Here is an 18,570-nt window from a genome sequence, read left to right on the forward strand (position 1 = left end):
AACAGTCAACTGACAACTGTCTTTGGCATCTTCCTTGTGGTGTGTTTGATTCCTACTCAAACCCAAAAATTTCTACCCCCAGGTGAAACTCCTGGTGGCTAACGAGTCAGAGCCAACACCCCCAAGTGTGACATCTGTCATGGCCCTACTTTTTTCAGCCTTCATAAACGACACCACCCCTAGTAGACATTGACCTCAAAATAAACTGCTAAAGCTTTATCACACAGTGACCTGATCCTTACTTTGTCGGAATCTTTTGTGTCAGTGAGTCACAGCTCGGTTTGTGTTTTATCATGTTTATTCTTCTCTTGCAGTGATGACCAGTTGGAGGATTCAGACAGTGATGAGCATTCCCGATCAGAGTCAGTAACAGGTATGAAGACATGAACTATCTGTCTCTTGTCATTTGTTAGGACAGGTGCCCTGGATGAACCATATCTGAACCCATGTGGATACATTTGAAAGCCTCTCTCTTTTTCTCTTCATGTTTGACATCTAGCCGAATTAAAATAGCATTTTAGGAAGGAAAACCCTCAGACCCTCTTCTTTTGCTTTTGTTACAGGCCAGCAGTCCCAATGGGAAAGCATGGATGTGAGCCTAGGGGTGACGGCGCTGAGTGTGCTCCAGCAGCCAGAGAAGCTGCAGTGGGAGGTGGTGGCCAGTGTGCTGGAGGACACTGTCAAGGACCTGGAGGAGCTGGGCGCCAACCCCTCATTGAACCAAGCCAAGGCCCACAGTCAGGCCAAAGCAAAGGACAAGGTCCCTGACCACCACAACATTCCCTTCCCCTGCCTTCTAGCCGGAGGCCTGCTCAGCTACCGCTCAGCATCTAGCAATCCCATGGCTGGACCCCCACCCCCACCCTCAGCCCCAGCTACAACACGCAGGACCACAGATGGTCCCGTTAGGACTCAGGGCCCTGAGCCTTTCCACCTTGGGCCTCTACAGGACCAGGGCCCCATGGAGATAGAGACTTGCAACCCCCAAACTGCATCCCAGGAGCAGGGCTTCTCAAAACTCGCAGGTTCACAACCTCCAAGCCCCTCTACTCTGCCAGCTGTGCGCAGGACTATACCCGTGCTTCTGCTGTACAGTATCAGAGAGGTGGATGACAAGTCCTCAGGGCAAGTGTTTGCTCAAATGAACAACCTATTGAGCAAGGGGCTCCACGAGGAGGGCTTCACTGTGCCACAAATAATAGAGATGGAATTTGACACACACGAGCAGCTTCTTCTTCAGGATCCTCCCATCACTTACATTCAGCAGTTTGCTGATGCAGCAACTAATCTGGCAGGGTTAGATGGTCACGTGGACAAATGGAGCACACTGGCTGCTGCATCTGTCTCCACCCCACCTCGACCTGGAGCACTGGTGCAGTGCTTGAGGCTGCCCAAACAGCTGGAAGAGGAGAATCTTTATGTGGAATCTATCACGCCCTGCTGGGACGGTGTGCACCTTCTGGTCAGCCTGCAGCCATGTGGTGCTGAATCTATTAGCGCCACAAACCAAGTAGAGGCCCTCAACAATCTCAACCGCCTGCACTCTGCCTTGTGCAGTCAGCTCAAAGGAGACTCCTTACACCCAGTGGCCAATGGGGTGGAAGGCCACCACCAAGGGGGGTCACCACCTCAGACACCCCTCATCCTGCCCCCAGGCGACCAGCAGCAGAGGTCCCTCAGTGGGGGGAGTGGAGGCTATCTTGCACTCTACAAGCTTAACTATTCCACCCGTATTGTCACCTTGGATGAGGAACCCATCAAGGTGCAACAGATCTGGGACCCATGCGATGCCATCACCTCTCTTATTTTGCTTCCTCCAGATGTGCTCGATAGCAGGGAGGATGACAGTGAAGAGGCTCCAGAGGAGACTCTCCCTTCTGGGTCAAAACCTGGCTCTTCTGGGTTTGGAATGGGCCCAGCAGGCTCTGTTGGTTCTGCATCTGGGACTGCATGTGGAGCAGCCACAACCAGCAGCAGCGCTACTATCACCAGTTCCTCCACCTCTGCCTTGAGCCACAAAGACTGCAAGAGGTTAGAGGTGGCAGGCCTGGGCCACCTGGTGGTAACCACACGGGCTGGGTACATTATGATTCTGGACCTATCCACGTTAGAGGTCCTGGCCAAGGTGGAGCCACCTAAGAAGGAGGGGTCAGCTGAGGAGATGGACCCCTTTGTCTCAGTTACCTATTGCTCTGGGACCGACCGCCTTTGTGCCTGTACCAAAGGTGAGTGTTTCCTTCCTAGACCTGTGTCCCTGCAGACAGCAGTGCTGTCGACTACTGGAGTGGAAAGGCAGGCTTTAACTTGGCCTGATGAAGGATGTTTTTTTGTTTTGTTTTGGTATGTGTTCATGCTTATTCACGCATTCAGGCTTTTCTTGCTTGTATTTAATGTATTGTGTTCAACTCACAAGTGGCCAGTAATAGTAAGGCCTTTTCATTGACAAACCTCTTGGTGTTTTATATTAAAAAAAAAATAATTTTAAAGGACATTTTTGCTTTTATTTTATTTTTCTTGTCTGTAATGCCATGAAAAGACCCAAACCAACAATGTTATTCCATCTGTCGTTGCTGACTTCCCTACCCTTTCTGTGGCTCTCAACTCCAAGTCCATTCAGAAAAATACAAAATATCACCAGCATTATCCTTCAAAAAGGATATAAAGTGTGTTTGGACCTGTGAAGTCTCTTAAATGGACTAAAGCTGAGTCTGACCAATAAATTCAACCAGGCCAATATTTTGGCTGGAATTGGTTCATTGCAGATGTATTGTCTGGGTGGATATGTCAGTCAATAAATGACAACAAAGTACAGAAATAAGAGAGAGAGAGCTGTTTATTAAAATTACATTTTTCAGCTGTAAACTGTCCTACCCAGTACATTTTTTTAAAAAAAACAACACACACACAAAAAGTTTTAAGGGAACTGTATCAACAATGTTTCTTTTGTTATGGGTTGCGTGAAGAAAATGAGTATGGAGCGATAATATACCATTATCAGATCTCAAATATCAGCATCTGTATTGGCCACACATCTCCTGCATCCTTTGGGATATTAAAAGCTGTTAAACCAAGTTTGCAGCTTCTGCTGTGAAATCGAGACATTTTGTGTGGCTTAAAAACACTTTCCAAGATGATACAGGCAAAATATTGTTGAATTATATTGAAGCATTACCATTTTATTGGAGGTGTAATGGTATGTGTATTTGTTCCGAACCATTGGTTCCAGGGTGTTTGCTTCAGCATGTGACTCTCGGTTTAGAACACCCTGTCACCCAAATCAGGACTGTCAAGTCACTGATGGTCATGTAATGTTGCTAATCCGCTGTATGGGAGCATTATATTTTCCTGGTTAGTCACAGCAAAAATGGAAATGGTGTCAAACTGTGTTTTGACATTGTTCAACAGAAGTTGAACAATTAAATAAAGAGTTGCTCAGAGAGAACTCCACGACAAATCAAAGCAACAGCCAGCCCTTTGGGGTGGTTGAGATGTTTTGGCTTTACTTTTGTGGAGCTGTCACTGCCAGTGCAAAACCTTTCTGAATGTTGTGGCTGCAGTCAGGGGTAGAAGAGTAATGTACAGCACAGAGTAGATGGGCAAAACAAATGTTCAGAGCATCATCTGTTGTTTGAAAGTACATCATATTTGGTGTAAGTACTGTTCAGCAAGAACAAATCATATGCAAAGAGTGCATGAGATTCGTGTCAGCACCACAAAGCAACACAACTGTCTTGCAAAGTGCGGTACGATGAATGGATGAGGACCAAGAAGAATTTGGTCGCTAACATTCCCTCACTGAATCCCTGCTGTTGTCCAGCATCAGCTCAGACATCCATAACAGCAGCGCTCTACAGCCTGTCACATGTTTATCAGTGGGGGAAATGTAGTGAAATGTCTTCACTTGTCCCTCAATCCAGAAAGTGTTGACAGGCTGCTGTTTCTACTTATCTGTTCATTAGCAGGAAGGTGCACTGAAAGCAGTACTCTGTTGATTTCATTTTGGGTAAAACATTTTGATACAGTTTTCTATTTTGATGCAAACATTTCTACAGTAAGCAGGAAAGTATCAGCGTGCAAGTGAAAGCAGTGCTTTCTGTTCATTTAAATGTGAAAGTGCTGTCAAAACATTTAAAGCAATGAATAATCTTAATAAATAATCAGGAATACTGTGTAGGCCATAATTGTGCTGCCCTGCTGTGTGGTCCAGCCCAGTCTCTGGGGATGTGTGACCATACTCAGCGGAGAGAATGCAGGTTTGAGTTTGGGTTGGCTTTAGTATGCCTTCATGTATGCAGCCAGCTTGTTGTTCTGCCCTCTATAACAATTGTTATTTTTGTTATTTTGTCAGGCATTATTTTATTGCCTAAACTGTTACACTAAAAATTATAGATAATGAGCAACTGTTTACATTTTTCACGATAGATTACAAAAATGTAATTTATATGCTGAAAATGTATTGAACCATGGCTCAAAACTGAAGCATGAGTTTTGTCTACTGCTATGTTCCTACAATATTGATATGTACTTGTTGATGTTATGTTTATCTGGCTGGTCTCGTTTGTACTCACTCAGCATGTACTGTAAGAAGACATGGTCATGTGGATGTAGTTTTTTTTGGAAGTCCATCATACAGTTTTAATGTCAAGCTTTGCTGTTGAATACATGTTTTATCGTCTATGTCAAGCGACTCCATATAATTCACTGTATCCATACAGTGTAGTGTTCAGCTCTAGCAGGTAGCTCTAAATATCATGTGTAGATGAAATAGAAGTGAAAGAATCTGTAGGGATTCATTTTGTTTCTCCTCTGCTCTAAAGGTGGAGAACTTCATTTCCTTCAAATTGGAGGTGTGTGTGACGATATCGATGATGGAGACATGTTTATTGATGGCCCCCTTTCTAAAGGGGCTGAACTGCTGCTTGAGGGGGCCAAGCCCTCCTCCAACCCCTCTAGCCCTGGGATTACAGGTAGAGCTGATGCAACACACCCTCAGCCTGAGTTTTACATTTGAGCGTTCAGTTCTCTGGCCTCTCTGTGATACTGTTGATCTGATGTTCCACAATTGTCCCCCGACTTGTCTTTGTGCAGGAGTGGACCTCCTGGTGGACCAACCGCTGACCACAGAGAGCCTGATGTCCCTGGTGGAGCTGACACGCTTCGAGACATTGACTCCCCGCTTCTCGGCCACAGTGCCGCCGTGCTGGGTGGAGGTGCAGCAAGAGCAGCAGCAGCGACGCCACCCACAGCACCTCCACCAGCAGCACCATGGAGATGCAGCCCAGCATACCCGCACCTGGAAGCTTCAGAGCGATAGGTAGCTTCTGTTAGCTGTTTTGATATTTTCAGGTGGAGAGAACGGCTCGACATGAGCAGCATAGCTCTTTTACAGGAGCAGGGCCTTTAATGTCAAATGTAATCACACATATGTAGGCTTTTTTTCAACACATTGTACATATTGATCATATCGTAGCCTAAGGTCAGCGCAATTTAGAAAAAATAAACGCAGCTATTTCCACACAATTTCTTGCCAGCAGGAGACAGTACTAAGAGCTCTTTATTTGGGATTTTACCCAGGTATGATATGACAAATAATTTTTCATTGTTTCTTTAGCAATCTCTTGCTAACATGACAAATTTAAAGGTAAAGATGAAAAAATATGAAAATGGGCAGTCTTGGTACTCTTGGCCTGCTGTTCCCAGCTATCATTCCAATCGTCCTCAGATATCTCCAGACCTGATTCCTTCCTTCCTTCCCATTTCTGTTTGACATGGAAAATGGACAATGTCGGGTGAACAGATGCAATATCCCCCTCCCCCCGTGTCTTTAATGATTATTATGTTCACAGTTCTGATGAGAAAAAATCAGGAGGGGTCCGGGGCTCAATGCATACAGCTAACATATAATATTTTTTTTGGGGGCAATTCAACTGCAATGAAAAGAGTACATGAAAGGAAATAGAGAGTGGGAGAAAGATAGTGTTATAGAGCTGTTCTTAGCTTGCAGGAGCTTCTTCATATTTGAGCTCTTCACAGCTGACGCACTCTTATCACCCGGGCACAGTTTGCATTTCACTGCCCTGTTCTTGTCCCTTTCACCCACAAATTCACAATAATGCGAATACTTTTACAATGTATTCCACGACGTCCGCTCCAAGATCTCACTAGCTTAGTCACACACGTACACTGATGTGACTGTAGGATTGGATACCTTCCACTAGCATGCAGCTATGCCCAAGAAGTGGGAAAGACAGAGAAACAGTGCGACTGTCAGGGATTGTCTATTTTGTTTCTTTATGGCAATTAAAAGAACAGAAAAATCGGATAAACTTTACCAGCAACAGATTGCTAATTTGAAATAGAACTCAAAAGCTGATTACTTGATCATTACTTCCTGCAGCTCCAGCTGGGATGAACATGTGTTTGAGCTGGTGCTGCCCAAGGCCTGCATGGTGGGCCATGTGGACTTCAAGTTTGTCCTGAATGCCAACATCGTCAACATTCCTCAGATCCAGGTCACTTTACTGAAGAACAAAGCGCCTGGGCTGGGCAAAGTCAGCGGTGAGGACACTGCATGGAGATTTATTGTTTCTGAAAACTCTGAATGCTGTTCACTGTGCTATCCTGTACGCATACATCCATGTTAGCCATCCAATTTTAGCAAGTTCGGTGTCACAACATGTACTTTTGTCTTTCCAATATTTCCACTGGTCTTTGATAAAACAAGTTGGAAGGTTTAGAATATGGAAACCACATCTGTGTCTGAATGTTGCCTCTCATGTCTTTAACAGAGACAGCAGTGGACAGACAGATCTGCTTCCCCCTCTCCAGTGTCCTCCATACCAATGGAGAGAGGAACGGCCAGCCTATGCTGCACGATTTCACAGAGGACATCCAGTTCATGGACATAGAGGAGACGTCAGGTAAAGAATACAGTCAGTTTGATTGGTTGAACTTCGGTTCCTGCCAGCAGTGTATTCTTTTATTGGGACCATTGTGAAGTAAACAATAGAAATGTTTCAAACTCATCTGCCAGGAATGTGCACATACTTGCCGCTGTCGCGTCTTTCCGGATGAAGCTGCACTGTGTTGTGGCAAAAGTTGCGCCTGCTGGAATTTTGTTGTTGGACGACCTTACTTTGTTTTTGCTGCAGCCTCCTGCATAACACACAGCCCAGTGTTGATTGTGTCTCATGATATAAAATCCTGGCCCAAAGTTTAAATGCTGTGTTAAAGTTAAAATGTCCAATGTTAGACTGATGGATATTTACAGTCTCAGGTTCCATTAGCTGTGTTCACTGCTGGCTTGTCATTGAAGTAGTGCAATAAATAGCTCTGATGTCTTAAAATTCCTACTTTGACTAATCTTTTAGGGCAGAAGGTTGTTTTTCAACTTCAGAAACTTGCAGTATGTGTATTTTCCACCTTCAGTGAAGTAGTGCTTCATTTTATGTTGTAGGTTCTGTGCTGTGTCCATTCCTAGAGGACCACAAGGAAGACATCCTGTGTGGTCCAGTGTGGCTGGCCAGTGGGCTGGACCTCTCTGGCCATGCGGGCATGCTAAGCCTCACCAGCCCCAAACTGGTCAAAGGTAACAACAGTCACATTCTCTGTTTCTGCGAAGTCGCTCACTGAACCCTGATGGTTCAGGTTTTTGTGTACAGGTAGACGATGTGAAGAATCATCCATGAAGCTGTGTCTCAGTGTTTCTCAGTTGTCCTGTTCCTCCCTCCACTGCAGGCATGGCAGGAGGGAAGTACCGCTCCTTCCTGGTTCACATCAAAGCAGTGAGTGACCGGGGTATGGAGGAGAGCCCCCGGCCTGTGTTAAGAATGCCCAGTGCCAAGCCTCAAGGCACCAAAGCACACTCACTGTCTACCCTGCTGCAAAGGGCTCAGGCCTCCAAGGTACAAAGTCGCAGCTTCTAGTCTTTTGAAAACATAGGTTTGTATTTTTTCAAGTCTGTCTTCAAACAATCAGATGCCTATGTGAGCGCTGAACCAGTTTTCACCTGCTTTAATCATTCCTCCAGTCTGTACCAGCCATGAGGAGATTTCCTCCTGATGTGCTTCCAGTGTGAGTGATAAGGCACAAAATCCACAGTTGTTTCTGTCCAAAATATATGAGGCTTCAATAGTCTGAAGTGTTCCCAAGTGAGTTTAAATCCCCTCTATTACAGTGCTATTAGGTGAGGATGATTACTACTGTCACACAGTTGGACTCCAGTCCAAAAGGATATCACAGCAAGCAGGCAGGGTTTCAGTGTATGCATATGGGTGCCTGAAGACCCTCTTGAAAGAGACTTGAAAAAATATCAACCTGTCCTTTTAAGTATGTTTTTATTTCTTAATGAGTTTTTCATTGCAAAGCAACAATACTACATTCAACATATTTAACCACACAAATATCAAACCCTCAAAAAATGTCCAAAGACATAATGAGCATTTAAATGTGAACTGTGTCCATAACATCAGTAGTGTGTGCCTCCACAACAACACACACAGTCATTCAATTATGCATGTGTCTGCGTGTGTGTGTGTGTGTAGGAGAAGGTCTCTGCAGTGAAAACAGAGGGCCAAGCACCTTCGAAGAAAGTCGAAAACCTGCGAGGCTGTGACCTGCTGCAGGAAGTTTCAGTCACAATCAGAAGGTTTAAGAAGACGTCGATACCCAAAGAAAGGTCAGATCACTGCTGGGACGGAACATTCTGTTTACACTGTTGTCAAATTGTTGTCACAGTGAACCGCGAATAGTAACATTCAGTCAGCTGACAGTGTCATTATTTTCTATACATATATGTATTGTTGCAGAAACCTGACCATCCTTTTGTTCTTTCATGGTTGACAGGGTCCAACGCTGTGCTATGCTACAGTTCTTAGACTTCCACGAGAAGCTGTTGGACCCGCTCTGTCGGCGGACAGAAGGCGGTCCAGCCACTGAGCACGCCCAAAGCCTCATCCTTGACATTTTATGCTGGCTGGCCGGGGTTTTCTCCAATGGACCCTGCAGGTAGGGCTAACGCTCCAGCACAGCAAACCAGACAGCGTCATCTACTGTAAGATGTTTTTCAAAGACAAGTGATGTTTATGGTGACTTCTTTCTAGCTTAAGAGAAGGAAAGGAGAGCCTGCTGGCGAAAACCCGGACACGGCTAACCAATATTGTGCGGATGTGTTTCTTTGAGGCTGGCCGGAGCATAGCGCACAAATGCGCTCGCTTTCTTGCACTTTGTATTAGGTAAGAAACGGTTGATTTCAATGATGCTTTTTGCTCTTTTTCACAATGGGAGCATTTCATGGCCCCGAAAACCTGGAGCTTCCTTTAATCAGAACCTACAAGAGCCCATAATGGTTAAGTTATAGTTACATTTCTCTGCTTTTTATCATCCTTTAAGACAAAATACAATGTAACAATGCAGTATTGGCTCAGACGCTCCAGCTTTTTGTTGGAAAAAATGGCTCACTCCGTGAAATGTTACCTAGTTCTAAAAATACCAAGGCTGCCCAAATGTTACTGGGAAATGCAATTTGCAACACTGTTTGCACAGAACATTGCAGCAAAACACAGATGTTGGATGTTCTGAATTGGAATATCACCTGTAAATTGAAGCAGGTGTCCCAGAAGAACCCACGATCATGGCTGCTCCTCAGGTCATGAGATGTTAAGTTCCCGTAGTGGAAAAGGCCTACATGACAAAGAAGTTGTTCTTTCATAAACACTTGTGTATTTTGGGTTGATATGGAAATAATAATGAACATGTTGTGTTATTTGTCACTGTAGCAATGGAAAAGGGGACCCAAGTCAACAGGGTTTTGGTGTGAGTCTTCTGCAGGCTCTTCTAGACAATATGCCTTACTTGCCTGCTGCAGCAACTGGTGGTAAGTAACTGAACGACAGTAAAGAGCAACAGACAGCACCTTTCCCTCGTTTCTCTTTCGTGTCTCTCCAGTATTCCTTTTCTTACCTCTTCCCTCTCCTGTCTGGTTTCAGGCTCTGTGTTCTGGTACTTTGTGTTGCTGAACTATGTGAAGGAAGAGGACCTTGCAGGTTGCAGCACCGCCTGCGCCTCCCTGCTCACCGCCATCTCTCAGCAGCTACAGGACCGCCTCACCCCGCTGGAGGCCCTGCTGCAGACTAGGTACTATTTAGTTTACTCTGCAAACTAGTGATGCACAGATTACTTACTTACTTGGTTGATGCGAGTAATACTCATTTACGCTATGTGGTATGATCATATTAGGAGTGTGAGGACACAGTACTTTCTTGATGTTTCTGCCTAACTATGTCTCTCCGCTCTCACCTCCTGTCCACTTCCTTCCAGGTACGGCCTGTACAGCTCTCCGTTTGACCCGGTGCTCTTTGACCTGGAGGTCAGTGGTTCCTCCTGTAAGAATGCCTTCAACAGCAGCATCGGAGTCCAGTCAGATGAGATTGACCTCTCTGACATTCTCTCAGGTATTAGCTGTTCACATCATGTTGTTCTGCTGACTTTTTAAACCTGCTCACTGTGGATTGAAGATTAAGATGCACCTGATAGTCACTGAGTGACACCAAATGTGAAATAAGAATACTTTAAGTGTATTTGTATTTTGGTTATTTCGCATCAGGGGACCATGCATAAAAAACTTCAACACTGTTCACCTGAGATGGATGTAAACAGCGTTGATATCACCTGAAAGTCAATACCTTAATGATGGAACTGGGATGGATTAATCTAATTTAGTTTAGGTGCATGAATACCACAATGATTTCTAAAAATGTCACAGTTTGTTGGGCACAAAGCAAAAAAGAGTTTATTTTTATTTCTCTACTATGTAATTTTCTTTCTTTTGGGTGTGATGTGTCCTGCAGGGAATGGAAAAGTGAGCAGCTGTGCAGCAGCAGAAGGCAGCTTCACAGCATTAACAGGACTCCTGGAGGTGGAGCCTTTGCACTTTACATGTATCTCCACTAGTGACGGCACACGGGTGGAACGGGATGACGCCAGCATGTTCACTGGTAAACACCACTTTTCTTTCATTTGACTTGTCTTTGGCTCGTGGCCTGGCCATTGTCTGAACTTCTGCTCTTTACTCCCAGTGAGTACATTTGGCATGACGCCGGCGGTGGGCGGCCTGTCGACAGGAACGGTTGGTGAAGCTTCTACAGCTTTGAGCTCTGCAGCGCAGGTGGCTCTCCAGTCACTGTCCCACGCCATGGTGTCTGCGGAGCAGCAGCTGCAGGTCCTGCAGGAGAAACAACAGCAGCTGTTGAAACTGCAGCAGCAGGTGAAAGGCCAAGTCACACACACACACAAACAGCATGTCACTTTAATGTATAGAGGAGCATGAGTGCTACATTTAAAGTGAGCAAAGAGGACAACATCTTCAGACACAGTGAGGAACTGACTTCCATGGATCACTGTGTCACGCTGACCCTTTTCTAATGCAGGAACCTAAGCAACCCTGGCATAACGTGTTGTCACTGTCAGGGGTTTGACACAATTACACAATTTCACACAGATGTTATAGATCTTCTGTGCTGCCAGGTTGAAGATGTGTGTGAAGCAGCCATGTTTCAGAATTTGTAGCTTCTTTGTTGCAACATCCACATTTGAAGCGTTGTAGTCCACAAGCTCATTGGTTCTGCTGATGTTGAGCTTCAGGTGATTGTTGTTGCTCCATGTGATGAAGCTCTCTGTCAGTCTCTAAGTGAAGACAGCTTGTTTCTCACTGGAAACAAAAAACCCAGAAAAAACATATACCTTTTATTAAAGTCCTAAAAGTCTTCATTGCATATATGAGTCTGGACAGACATGAATGTAAACAGCAGCTTGACTGGATAGCAGGTTATTGTCATTCTAGTCATCATCATCATGGATATCTTGCTCTTGTATTCTGTTGAATTCTGTCTGTAAGGTATAATGCCAGTCAGGTGTTTTTTATCTCGTGGTTCATAGTACTTCTATATCTGTCCTGACAACAGAAGGCCAAGCTCGAGGCCAAGCTGCATCAGACCACCTCTGCAGCTGCTGCTGCCTCCGGTGTGGGGCCCATCCACAACTCTGTGCCTTCCAACCCCTCGTCTGCTCCAGGCTTCTTCATTCACCCCTCTGACGTCATCCCTCCGACACCTAAAACCACACCCCTCTTCATGACCCCCCCTCTCACGCCACCCAATGAGGCGGTGTCTGCGGCCTTTAGCGCTGAGCTGGCCCACCTGTTCCCCGGCTCCATGATGGACCCTGGGCCTGTGAACCTGGCTGCACACAAGAACATGCAGAAAGCCAAACCGGTTAGTTCAATGCAGTTTGATGAAAGCTGGCTCATCTCTCATGCAGGGCTGGGTGTTGAACCTCCATGCTTTTCTAGATTGACTACTTGCATTATAAGCCTAAGGAAATCTTTAAGCTCAATAAAATATTAGCTTTATTTATTTTGTCATATATATGTTAATCAGATTATTTAAAAGCAATACATTCTTGCAGTTTCTCCCAGCCCAAGTTTTATACAAACATTTTCATATTCCTAAAAGTAAGGTATCTAAAAAGTACTGTTAACAAAACTGTGATATTGTGTCAGCACTAGATGTGCCACCCAGCCTGGGTGTCATTCACTGTGACAGAAACATGAGCAAACTAAGTGGAGTCGGTGTTAATTGCTCCGTACATCAGTTCAAGCAAATACGAAAAGTTTTGTCTTTGTTCTTTCATCTTTTGAAATTGTGGAATAATGGTTTGTTTTTGCTGCAGAGCCCCATGGGCAGTGGTCTGGCTTTGGCCATTTCCCAGGCGGCTCACTTCCTGCAGCCTCCGCCACACCAGTCCATCATCATAGAGCGGATGCACTCTGGTATGTCATGTGGAAATGTTCCATATTTACCACCTAACAGGAGCTTGAAAATGTCTATTGATTTAGATGTGTTCATACTTTCATTTACATTACATTACATTTATCCATGAGCACAATGTGACAGCTTCATTTAACAACCTTGAAAAACAGAGTCAGCTTTTTCTAAAATGAATTTCCTGGTTCCCCCGTCCTTTCCTCCCAGGAGCTCGTCGCTTTGTCACACTGGACTTCGGCCGCCCCGTCCTGCTGACTGACGCTCTGATCCCAACCTGTGGCGACCTGGCTTCTTTGTCCATCGACATCTGGACACTGGGGGAGGAGGTGGATGGCCGTCGACTGGTGGTGGCCACCGACATCAGCACCCACTCCCTCATTCTACACGACCTGCTGCCACCACCTGTCTGCAGGTTCATGAAGGTCCGTCCTCTGTCTGTGTTTTGCTGTGGATTGTTGCAGGATGGCCGATCAGATGTTTGGAGTGTTTTGTGTCTTTGTTAGTCAACCATAATGACGTATTTTTGTTGATTCTTCCAACTCTCAGATCACTGTGATTGGGCGCTACGGCAGCACCAATGCTCGGGCAAAGATCCCACTGGGCTTCTACTATGGCCACACTTATATCCTGCCATGGGAGAGCGAGCTGAAGTTGATGCATGATCCTCTGCGGGGAGAGAGCGAGGCAGCCAGTCAGCCAGATGTGGATCAGCACTTGACCATGATGGTGGCTCTGCAGGAGGACATCCAGTGCAGGTAAGACTGGAAGGAATTCAACAGCACTTGAATATTCAACTGCATTTCCTGTTTCTTGGGTTTGACGTGGCAGCGTTTGTTTACATTTTTGTTATCCGAAGTTGGCCCCAGGCACCTTGTTCTTGATGACGTCATACAGATTGTGAAAGACCGAAAGCTGTGATTGGCTAGGGACCAACATGTATTCTGTCATGTTTCATGGCTAAGTAACGGCCCAAACCCAGTATTACTTTCTGACTTCCATACCCTGTCTGTGGCACTCAGCACCAAGCCCAAAAAAAGGCTCAAAATTTCCTGCTGGACATTGTAACTGTCAGCAAACATTCCTCAAACAGGAGAAAATAGTGAAATTTTTTGGGGTGTATTCATTCACATTTGCTGCTCTCCTGTTCTTGTTTACCAGGTACAATCTGGCTTGCCATCGTCTCGAGACCCTGCTGCAGAACATTGACCTGCCCCCTCTCAACAGCGCTAACAATGCCCAGTACTTCTTACGAAAACCAGACAAGGTGGTGGAGGAGGACCAGCGTGTTTTCTCAGCCTACCAGGACTGTATCCAGCTGCAGCTGCAGCTCAACCTGGCTCACCATGCCGTCCAGCGGCTGCGTGTGTCACTGGGCGCCAGCCGCAAATCGCTGCCCACAGCAGGGGCTCCAGAGGCCCAGGAGCTGGTGAACAACTCCTCCACCGAGCAGCTGAGGACCATCATACGCTACCTGCTGGACACGCTGCTCAGCCTGCTGCACTCCAACAATGGTGAGCAGGGAACAAGACATAGCTGGTTCTGCCATTCTGTGAAGTGTGACATTTTACAAATGACAGTTACAAATGTTTGTTTTTCTTCCCCTGAATTTAGCAAGTGGAAGGCATCATGCTGATCATTGTTCATCCACACCTCATACATTCATGCTCCTGTTTATTTTCAGGCCACTCTGTGCCCTCTGTGCTCCAGAGCACCTTCCATGCTCAGGCCTGCGAGGAGCTCTTCAAACATCTTTGCATCAGTGGGACGCCTAAGATCCGTCTTCACGCCGGCCTGCTGCTGGTGCAGCTCTGTGGAGGCGAGCGCTGGTGGGGCCAGTTCCTCTCCAACGTACTGCAGGAGCTCTACAACTCAGAACAGTTGCTCATATTCCCTCAGGACAGGTAAGGCCATCAGATTTTGATGTTGTAATAATTGTAATAGGCCGCAGAGCACCATGAGTCTGATGAGTTGTTTAAATGCAAAAAGCAGAAGCAGATGACTTGTGTGTGGGCTTTTATTTTCACAGTCCTTCCAACAAAGCAAGCAAGCAACAAAGCAAGATTGCGGTTTGTTTGTTCCGTCCAATTTTAGAGAGACAAAAGGAGCACCATGCAGAAGTTTGGGCATCCCAAGACATTTGAGCTCTCTAATAACTTTTATCAAGGGCTCTGGTCTTAGCTTGGTAGTGCTGTGGCTTGTTCACAGACATCATTAGGAAAGGCCAGGTGATGCAAATTCCAGAGCTCTAATTACTGGAACTCATCAGACTTTGTCCCAGTAATCAGCAGCCATGGGCCTCTCGAAGCAGCTGCCTAGCACTCTGCAAATTCAAATAACTGATGCCTACAAAGTAGAGGAAGGCTGTAAGGAGATAACAAAGCTTTTCAGGTCCCCGTTCCCTCTGTTTGTCATGGAAATAGGAAATGAAAGCTCTCTTTGACTGAAGAGAGCATAGAAGAGTTGGAAGAAAACCTTTCCTGCGTCCTCACCACAGAATTCAGTCTCAGAGGTTTGCAACGGAACATCTAAACAAGCCTCATGCATTTTGGAAACAAGTCCTGTGGACAGATTGAATTAAAATACAACATTTTCAGTCTAAACTTTGTTCACAGCCGTAATTTATTTTCCTGTTCCTCCATCACTGAGTGTAGCAAACGAAAGCTGTTATTCTCATTTTTAAACAGGAACATACTTGAAGTGAGTTATCATGTATTTCCTGTGTGGCAGACATTAGATGTTATTCCCTCTCTGCGTACGTTGTCATGACTCAGTCCTTTAAACAGAATGAAACAAGCTGAAGTGACTGTGCAGCTTTGTGAAGCCTGAAACGTGTTTGTTGCTGCTTGCAGCTTTTATTTTGGTTCATGATGATGATCTTAAAATGTTGGAACCTGAAATCACCTCTTGCTCCTGTATTTTGATATCTGTGTTTTTGTCTGTCAGTGTGATGATCCACTTCAGAGATTGTTCACTCGCCGCACTACCTGATGCATTAGCTCACCCAATCAGCAGTTTGCTTCTGAGAATAAAGAATTTGTCTACTTGTTTATTTGAGAACCAGATTGTGTAACCTCTGACAGAACATACAGATATACCTGCTCGGTCGTCTTTATGTTCAGACTCTGCAGAAAATAACTGCAGTACTTTTCATCTCTTTTCCTCCCAGGGTGTTCATGCTTCTGTCCTGCATTGGCCAAAGATCTTTGAGTAACAGTGGTGTGTTGGAGGGCCTCCTGAACCTCCTGGACAGCCTGCTCTCTCCACTGCAACAGCCACAAGCTGCAGCCCAGCGCAGAACTGAAGGTAAAGCAACAGTGCACAGCACAGCTTCACAGGTTTCCTTTGGTGGATCAGGTACAAAAGTGTGTGTGTGTGTGTGTGTGTGTGTGTGTGTGTGTGTGTGTGTGTGTGTGTGTGTGTGTGTGTGTGTGTGTGTGTGTGTGTGTGTGTGTGTGTGTGTGTGTGTGTGTGTGTGTGTGTGTGTGTGTGTGTGTGTGTGTGTGTGTGCGCGCGGTTATTTTCCAGGTGTTTTGGATATTCCCATGATCAGCTGGGTGGTGATGCTGGTTTCCAGACTGTTGGATTATGTAGCCAGTATAGAAGACGAGGCCTCAGGTGGGAAGAAGCACCTTGGAGGGAAGGAGCGGGAGAGAACTCCTACAGGTAGATGAACGACACAGTTGTCCTCCAGATCACATTTTTCTTCCACTACGGGACTTTTTGAGCTAGTAAATTTCAAAGACACACGTGAGCTTTTGAAAGTAGAAAGATCCTCTTTGATCCCTGAAGAATCAATCATTTTCTGTTCCAGGACTGAAGGCTTGTAGAAGACCTTTTACGTTCATACAATACACTTCAACTCGTAGTGTTTTTTCATTTCTTTCATCTTCTACTCTTCATTTTTTTCAAAGCGCTCATAACATGCGACTCTCGCTTCTACAGCTGCTTCCAGCACCTGCCTGATCTCATTCTGTCCCCACTGTGAACTGATGAGTGCTGTTGTTTGTCTCGGCTTCAGGTATTCAGTGGAGCTTCATCAATAACAGCCTCCAGTCTCAGAACCCCAGCAGGTCAGCTAAAGGCAGCAGCAGTCTGGATCGCCTCTACTCCCGCAAGATCCGCAAGCAGCTCGTCCACCACAAGCAGGTAAATGTGTCTCATTCCAACACCAGCACACCTTCAAACCCACAAATGTGTGTGTGTGTTAAATAATGTCATATGCTTATGAAAATGTGCATACAGTCCCACAAAAGAACCCTCTTTTCCCATGTCCTGGAGCTGCAGCATGACATGGGCTGTCTGAAGCAAATGCTTTTGCAGTGCTTATATTTATCATGGCCTTTTTATTGTAGCAGCTAAATCTATTGAAAGCAAAACAGAAAGCTTTGGTGGAGCAGATCGAGAAGGAGAAGACCCAGAGCAACAAAGGCTCCTCCTACAAACTGCTCGTGGAACAGGCCAAGCTGAAACAAGCCACGTCCAAGGTGAGTGTGAGTGTCTGTGCGTTTGCATGTGCATGCGTGCGTGTGTGCTAGTGTGTGTCTGTCTACTGGGAATAGTTCAGTGAGTAGAAGATGAGCTGAACTCCAAAAGTAAGCGCTGATTTGCAAACTTGCTTCTTTCGCTGTTCAATAATATTGCACTTAGTGGAATGTACAGTAAATTGAGTGGTGCATGAAAGAGGGAACGAGTTGGAAAAGAAATCTGAATAGCCGCTCCCTCCCTCCCTCCCTCCCTCCCTCCCTCCCTCCTTCCTCCAGCACTTTAAAGACCTGATCCGTCTGCGGCGGACGGCCGAATGGCCCCGCTCCACGTTGGACACTGAGTCCACAACAGCCAAAGAAGCCCCAGAAGTAGAACCTCTACCCTTCACTCTGTCCCATGAACGCTGCATCTCTGTGGTGCAGAAGCTGGCCCTCTTCCTCCTCTCCATGGACTTCACCTGCCACGCTGACCTGCTGCTCTTTGTCTGCAAGGTATTCACCTGACACTTGTGTATGGACTTCTTAGATTGTGTCATCTCTAAAACTCTGAAATAAATGTTTTTTTCAAACCCCTCAGGTCCTTGCAAGGATAGCCAACGCCACGAGACCCACAATCCACCTGTGTGAGGTGGTGTCTGAGCAGCAGTTGGAGCGTCTGCTGCTGCTACTTGTAGGGACTGATTTTAACCGGGGGGACATCTCCTGGGGAGGTGCTTGGGCACAGTATTCCCTCACATGCATGCTGCAGGACATCCTGGCAGGTGTGTTCAGTTTGCTGGTGTTTCATCTGTTCAGACGTGATAAACGGTGTGTTTGTATGGACTGTTTGATCAGCTCCAAAAATATTTAGTCTGACACAAATGGTTGTTTGAGTTTCAGTCTGGTTTTAGAGCAGCATATTTCACTGCAACTTGTCTTATTGGTCTTTTTAAAAGTTGGATCAAAGCTCATAAGAGCACATTACATTGGTCTTTCTTGCATGATTTGCAGATGATTTGTCAAATCATATGCTAGCTGCTGTTAAGTGCAACCTTCTGTTGCATGCTAATGATTCTGCGTTGCTGATATCTGGGAAAGATTTCAGTGACATTGATCTTCATCTCTCGCACATCCTAAACAAGACAAAAGCCAGAGGGACCTTCAGAATTCACACTCGAACCATAGCTCTCATATTCTGTAGTACAAAATGAGCCTGGACGAGCACACTGCTGTTTAGGCCTTAGTTGTTTTTGCTTAGCTTTGCTTTAGCTTTTGTTATTTCAACA

The 18,570-nt window shown here is 45.6% G+C and overlaps 1 protein-coding gene across 6 annotated transcripts in view; it reads left to right on the forward strand.

Annotated features, from left to right (window-relative positions):
- birc6 (baculoviral IAP repeat containing 6) overlaps nt 1-18,570 on the forward strand; it is a 134,736-nt gene that overhangs the window by 41,092 nt on the left and 75,074 nt on the right. For 5 of the 6 annotated variants that reach the window (XM_070976839.1, XM_070976841.1, XM_070976844.1 and 2 more), the window contains exons 9-36: nt 315-373; nt 564-2,225; nt 4,818-4,967; nt 5,089-5,314; nt 6,398-6,558; nt 6,789-6,920; nt 7,457-7,588; nt 7,738-7,904; nt 8,544-8,677; nt 8,845-9,006; nt 9,102-9,233; nt 9,777-9,874; nt 9,987-10,134; nt 10,318-10,451; nt 10,848-10,994; nt 11,076-11,263; nt 11,961-12,269; nt 12,727-12,826; nt 13,029-13,243; nt 13,368-13,576; nt 13,980-14,332; nt 14,503-14,722; nt 15,988-16,124; nt 16,347-16,484; nt 16,840-16,967; nt 17,174-17,305; nt 17,582-17,797; nt 17,883-18,066. In XM_070976839.1, the coding sequence (XP_070832940.1) occupies nt 315-373; nt 564-2,225; nt 4,818-4,967; nt 5,089-5,314; nt 6,398-6,558; nt 6,789-6,920; nt 7,457-7,588; nt 7,738-7,904; nt 8,544-8,677; nt 8,845-9,006; nt 9,102-9,233; nt 9,777-9,874; nt 9,987-10,134; nt 10,318-10,451; nt 10,848-10,994; nt 11,076-11,263; nt 11,961-12,269; nt 12,727-12,826; nt 13,029-13,243; nt 13,368-13,576; nt 13,980-14,332; nt 14,503-14,722; nt 15,988-16,124; nt 16,347-16,484; nt 16,840-16,967; nt 17,174-17,305; nt 17,582-17,797; nt 17,883-18,066 (6,173 nt within the window). The remainder of the gene's footprint in view (nt 1-314; nt 374-563; nt 2,226-4,817; nt 4,968-5,088; nt 5,315-6,397; nt 6,559-6,788; nt 6,921-7,456; nt 7,589-7,737; nt 7,905-8,543; nt 8,678-8,844; nt 9,007-9,101; nt 9,234-9,776; nt 9,875-9,986; nt 10,135-10,317; nt 10,452-10,847; nt 10,995-11,075; nt 11,264-11,960; nt 12,270-12,726; nt 12,827-13,028; nt 13,244-13,367; nt 13,577-13,979; nt 14,333-14,502; nt 14,723-15,987; nt 16,125-16,346; nt 16,485-16,839; nt 16,968-17,173; nt 17,306-17,581; nt 17,798-17,882; nt 18,067-18,570) is intronic. The other variant, XM_070976840.1, reaches the window with a different exon arrangement.

This window comes from Chaetodon trifascialis, chromosome 13, assembly GCF_039877785.1.
Source record: "Chaetodon trifascialis isolate fChaTrf1 chromosome 13, fChaTrf1.hap1, whole genome shotgun sequence".
NCBI lineage: Eukaryota > Metazoa > Chordata > Actinopteri > Chaetodontiformes > Chaetodontidae > Chaetodon > Chaetodon trifascialis.